This window comes from Limulus polyphemus, unplaced genomic scaffold (assembly GCF_000517525.1).
Source record: "Limulus polyphemus unplaced genomic scaffold, Limulus_polyphemus-2.1.2 Scaffold944, whole genome shotgun sequence".
Taxonomy (NCBI): Eukaryota; Metazoa; Arthropoda; class Merostomata; order Xiphosura; family Limulidae; genus Limulus; species Limulus polyphemus.
The window spans coordinates 161320-167265 of NW_013666554.1; the positions used below are offsets into that span (position 1 = coordinate 161320).

The 5946-nt window shown below is 32.7% G+C and overlaps 1 protein-coding gene across 1 annotated transcript in view; it reads left to right on the forward strand.

Moving 5' to 3' along the window:
* LOC106461361 (ubiquitin carboxyl-terminal hydrolase 24-like) overlaps positions 1-5946 on the forward strand; it is a 197302-nt gene that overhangs the window by 156325 nt on the left and 35031 nt on the right. The window contains exons 40-43 of the mRNA XM_022388299.1: positions 579-698; positions 1593-1798; positions 2795-2928; positions 5144-5297. Of these exons, the coding sequence (XP_022244007.1) occupies positions 579-698; positions 1593-1798; positions 2795-2928; positions 5144-5297 (614 nt within the window). The remainder of the gene's footprint in view (positions 1-578; positions 699-1592; positions 1799-2794; positions 2929-5143; positions 5298-5946) is intronic.

The following is a 5946-nucleotide window of genomic DNA, read 5'->3' on the forward strand; positions in this document are numbered from 1 at the left end:
GGGCGCTGACTCTTATATGCCATGTATCCTCTTTACCTGAAGGTTTATTTTTCGTGGCTGCTGACCTACTGTAAATGTTTTTTCAAATGACTATAATAATAAGCTTCATTTTACCTGGGATTATTGAATCTGTGCTAGACTAAAGAAGTGATTTTCTATTTCCTTCCTCTATAAATATTGCAATATATATATTTTAAGTTTTTCCCATTCTTTCAGATTAGTTGCTCAAGAGCTGTTCATATTTACTGGATGTCTAAAGTGGTTCTCTGTTGTTGTTTTTCTTTTACCATTGTAATTGTATTTATAACTTCCAAAGTGTAAGAAGCATTTATTTTTAGAAAGTTGTATTATCTCAATTCATACTTCTTTTCTTTTTTATAGACTACACTGAAAGAGTTCGAGATCTAATTTAGTATATTATAATTAATGTTTCACAAACTTTTAAAGTTTATAGTGGGGTACTTCATTTTTCAAATTTTAATTATTTTTGTTTTCTGTACGAAATGTTTAGTCAAGTATATTTTAAATGGATACTTCTGTTTTTAATGTTGAGTCATGTTTTCATTCTGTATTGGCAGAGAAACACTATCAAAAGGACGTGCATCAAATCCTTTCCTCGCGTGCTAGTGATTCAACTGAAGAGGTTTGAATATGACTGGGAAGCAAACCGTGCTATAAAATTTGATGATGTCTTTAAGGTGAGTATTTTTTGTTGTGTGTAAGATAGTTAGACTGATTCCACATAAATACAGCTGATGTGAGGGGTGCCAAGGATGTATACTGTCTGATATACTCCTATTTTAATATTGTATAATCTGAAGAAAGGGAACTAAATAGTTTCGTATACCATAATTATTCCTGAGTTTTATATACATTTATTTTAACATCTTTTAGCCTTGAAAACTTTTGTATTTGAGACCAGTTTCAATTTTGAAGTGCACTCTAAATCATTGATTTCTATCATAAAGAAGATACTTATGCTTTCATAGAATTTTTTGTTTTGCGTCAAGTTAACACTTTCACGTGTTTGTCGACTGCTTACTCACTTTTCACGGCATTCACTGCAAAATGACTTATGATTATATTCTTTTTTTTTCTAGATGTTTTTCTCAGAATGTAATGTCTAATTAGACAACGTTTTTTAATTCAGCAAAGAAATGATCAGATATGTTTCTTATGCTCATATTTTTTGGAACACGTTTTAAACTTCTGTGATTACAAGTGTTGTGATTTAAGAAAATTTTTATTTGTTGTGAAATTATGTACATAACTGTTTTTGTATTTGTACAAATACAACATTATGAAGAAATAAATATAAAAAGCATATACACAAGGTGAACAAATTACAAATACAACATTATGAAGAAATAAACATAAAAAGCATATACACAAGGTGAACAAATTACAAATACAACATTACGAAGAAATAAATATAAAAAGCATATACACAAGGTGAACAAATTACAAATACAACATTACGAAGAAATAAATATAAAAAGCACATACACAAGTTCCTCATTAAGTAACACTGAGCTACAGTCTCATGTAAGTTTATATAAGTAAGGTGTAAACAATTTGTTCACTGATATTAGTTTCCATGGACGTTGAATATAACACCATACACAGTAGAGGGAATACAGGAAAGGGATGTACTCAGCTCATCCATACAAAAAAATGAAGAGGAACTGTCATCACCAGCTACTATATCTAACTCTGCAGTGTATGACTTGGTGGGAGTTGTAGTCCACAGTGGTCAAGCAAATGCTGGACATTATTATTCATACATCAAAGAGAGAAAGTAATTGTGAATTATTATGTAGAATTTGAAGTCTATATCCTTCTTTGTTTTGTTTAAAACAAAAAATGTTTTATATATTACATTTGTGTTAGAAATTCAGATTTGTAAGAAAGCTTAGCCTTTAAACAAAATGCATTGAAATGAGATTAATGTAAATTCTTCAATGAATATCATAGTATTATTCTTTATATCTCATATTTCTGAAGTAGGCACATCACTGTTGAAAAATTTAATAACCAATTTTTTTAGAGGAGTATCTTGTTTTATAAATCTTTGACAAAGGAAAAACCTATAATTATGAAAGACCTAATAATTCAAAAGTTTTTGTAAAAATGCATTACTCTTATTATGAGGCATAAACTTCTCAATAAAAGATAGTGTGCAATTAAAAAGCGATTCAATATCTCACTTCTTATCAGAACAAATGCCTTATTTTAATGAATTGTAAATACCTAATAAAGTGTGAAAGAAATGTGGGTAAGTATATTATGAAGGACCATCTACAGTTAAAGAGACCAAACAGCTCAAATGCTTTCAGAAGAAAATGTAATGTAACTATATAGAGCAGAACTAAAACAGTTTACAACATAGCATATTAATTAATGAGACAGTCCTTCTTAAAAAAACTGAAATACTTAATGTCATAAATCAATACATATGAAAACCAAAACCTGGAATGATTTATAGGTTGTATTGAATCATCAGTTGGGTATTTTTATGGTTGAAGTTTAGAAATATATCCTTGGATATTGCTATTATTACATTCTTCCTACAACTTATCCTTCTATACAAAATTTAATTGTTTTATAAGAAGCAAAACTAGTTAACAGAAAGTTCTATGCACAAGTATCACTTTAGCCGTTAACTGGAAACAGTGTGTCAACATGTATAGTAATGATTTTCTGAGGATGAACAAAGTAAAGATGCTGTTTTATTGTATAATTATAAGATATGCAGTGGTGCAGATTTATTAACATGTACTATCTATATCAGTAGGAACGACACTCTGGTAACCCAAGGTAAATGGTTAAAGTTCAATGACATCACTGTGGAGGAATTTGAGATGACAGAAGATAGTGTGGAGTGCGAGTGTTTTGGTGGAACTTACAAAGCAAAAGTGTCAGATTCTGGTAAGATGAACTTATAAATTGGAAGTAATTTTCAAAATATTTATCACATATATATAATACTGACTTTCTTATAACACTTTCTCTATTTCAGCAGTTGTGTTTAAAAGGAAGAGATGGCAAAAGCACTATAAAGTGACTATTTGGCTACAGCCACTTCCTTCCTCTTACTTGTGTTTATTTGTTGTTATTACCAGAAGCTTATAAAGAAAATGCATTACAAGCTACTTATATTGTCACTATGTTTTGTTTGAATGTTTCAAACATGTCTAACAAGAATAAAACTTCCTTCAATGTGGCTGTTATTGTTTATCAGATTTACTGTTATCTGACTTTTAAGTTCAATTTGTAAATGTAGACCTGTCTGTGTATATATGTATTACACATCAAATTTACATTGTTTATAAATAAACTATCAAAATTACAATGCATTGACTCACCCCCCATGCACAGATTAGCTATATACCTCTTCAAGTTCCGCCATTTTGCTTTAGAGATTTACATGCCATCGGCCTTGTGAAGCTCCCACTTAAAATTCACGTGAAAGTACATGAATTTGTGCTACTGCACGATGATGTATTATGCAGCAAAACCCTCCGTCAGTAGGAGTGCGATATTCCTCCCTGTACAAATTCTTCCTTTACATTCATGAATGAAGATCCTTATTCTTTTCTTTGGCACAGCCCTGCAAAGACGTATTTCTTTGTATTTCAGTGTGAATTCTTTTTTGGCTGATGTGAATACAAATGTCACTCAAAGTTACCAACAATTTAAGAAGTTATTTTCCTCTTGAGATCGTGACAGCCATCGTGTATTATGAAAGGTGCCACTCAAGTTGACATGTACAGTAAGAAGAAAAGTAACGTAACATTGTCCAACATGTGTTGAGGTCCATGTTGTCATCCGGACCCTTTTCCTCCATCCCTGCCACACATTTCTCTCCACAGATTTTGAAGCTAAAGTTGAGTAGGATGAAATGGAGTGATTTTTCCACCTAATACTTCACTACCTTCTGAATATCTCTCGAATTTTCCCACCTTATGTATGCCTCCTATCCATTGTTTCATTTTTTCTCCCGAGTTAGTGCTGCTCCTGGGATTTATTTCGGATTTCAATTCGCTCCCACTATTTTATGACTTGCCTTTCCTGCCTTATCGGGTAACATGTAAACATTATTGTTCAGATATAATTTATTCTTCATTTACACATAACTCGGAGGACTTAATGTTTAGACATCATTATTACTCCTTAACATGTCCACGTACGATATATTGTATAGAACTAGTTCATTACTCCTCTACTTGAATTTCTTTTTTCAGTGTTATTTCTCTTGTTTACAAATGTGTTTGTCCTGTCAAGATTACACTCTTATTGTCCTTTTGTAACTGGATCCTCTTGCCTTACTCCATTATGGGTTGGATCTGACAGCAGGTGTTTGTATGCTCTCTCTAGTCTCATCTCTTTAGCTTTTCTCCATGCCGGCATATGAACTACCCTCCGATCATTCTTCACAAATTAAACTATCTCCACCATCCAGCTGTCTCGTCTCCATGGGCATGCAAATTTCCACCAATGTCCATTCTTCGATTAACCCTACACTTGTAATGGGTGTCAGTATTCATTTATTTATTCCTTGCTCACTGTTCTTCTATTTTTGGATTCCACTAGACAGCTAGTGTTGCCTCACAGGGTATACCTACCCAAAATTCTGTATCAAGCCAGAATAAAGGAAAGTGCTTAGACCATCTGCTCTGGCCCAGTCAGTGCTCTCTATGAGGTGAGGTGTTTCACAAGACCACTGGAGTTCTACATGTGGTATTTATAAACCTTTTTCCAGTCCAATCCAGACTGTACCATTTCCATGGACTATTATGGAAAAAGCCACCACCATAGTTGTTCATCTGCCCACTTCTCTGGCTAGCGCTTGATGGTTTTTAGAAATAGACTTTCAAGATTACCCATTACACTGTCCATAGTAAAAGACTTTTCTGGACTGAAGACTAGTGGGGATCTGGGCATATTCTATGGGTCTCCCTTACATAAATTATCAACAGATGGGATGACACGGCCTTTGACATGTGACCTGTCACAGTAGGGTTGATAGTTGTTTTTAAGCTGATATATGTGATGATCATTTTACCTTTCTTTCAGTATCTATATATTAGAGAACTGTATCCAAATTTATCTGTCAATACAATTTCATTTTGTTTTTATCCAGCAAGTTCCTATCCTGAGATTAGACAGCGGTACTGGAATGCATACATGCTGTTTTATGAACGATTGGAAGAACAAGCAAAAACTCCACGAACACCAAGAAAAATATCAGGTCGTTTTTCATTCAAGAAAAGTGATTCTGCAAATACATGTAACAGGTAAATTCCTAGTTCCATTTAAGTTGTACAAGAACTACCATTAACAATTTAAGTATTCATCTAGTACCATTGTGTTCAAAACATTTATTAAGTACCAGTACCTTATAAGATGTTCTGGAAATACCAGTAATTCGTACTGTGTTTAGGAAGTACCAGTTGTAGGCAAGGTTTGGGAAAGTATCTTTTGGTATAAAACTTTGTTTGTGTTATGATATATTGATTTTTAAGTTCAGTGTTCTTACACTGATGTAACTTATTGTTTGAAATTTCATCCTTTACTACAGCTTTATCGGTTTTCGTGATTAGTACTATTATTATAATCACTGTAAAGTAATTGGCATTAAAAATGAACTCATTCCATATGAGGTCAGTTGATGTGACCAACCTTGTAATCACAAAGTTTCCATACTGTAAATTGTAATATAATCTGTGTATCTTAACAAAATTTAGCAAGCTTTCAATAAATGTTACAAGTCTTCTGTATGGAAAATATAAGATTTTTAATTACTTATTCTTAACAAATATTTGTCCATTAACTCTCTCAACATGGGCTCGGTCAATTTGATCGACCAAGTGACCTCTTTGTACTTGTTTAACCCGATGACTACCGGCTACTAACTTTCTTAGTAGGCAATGCAAGTCTTGCTAT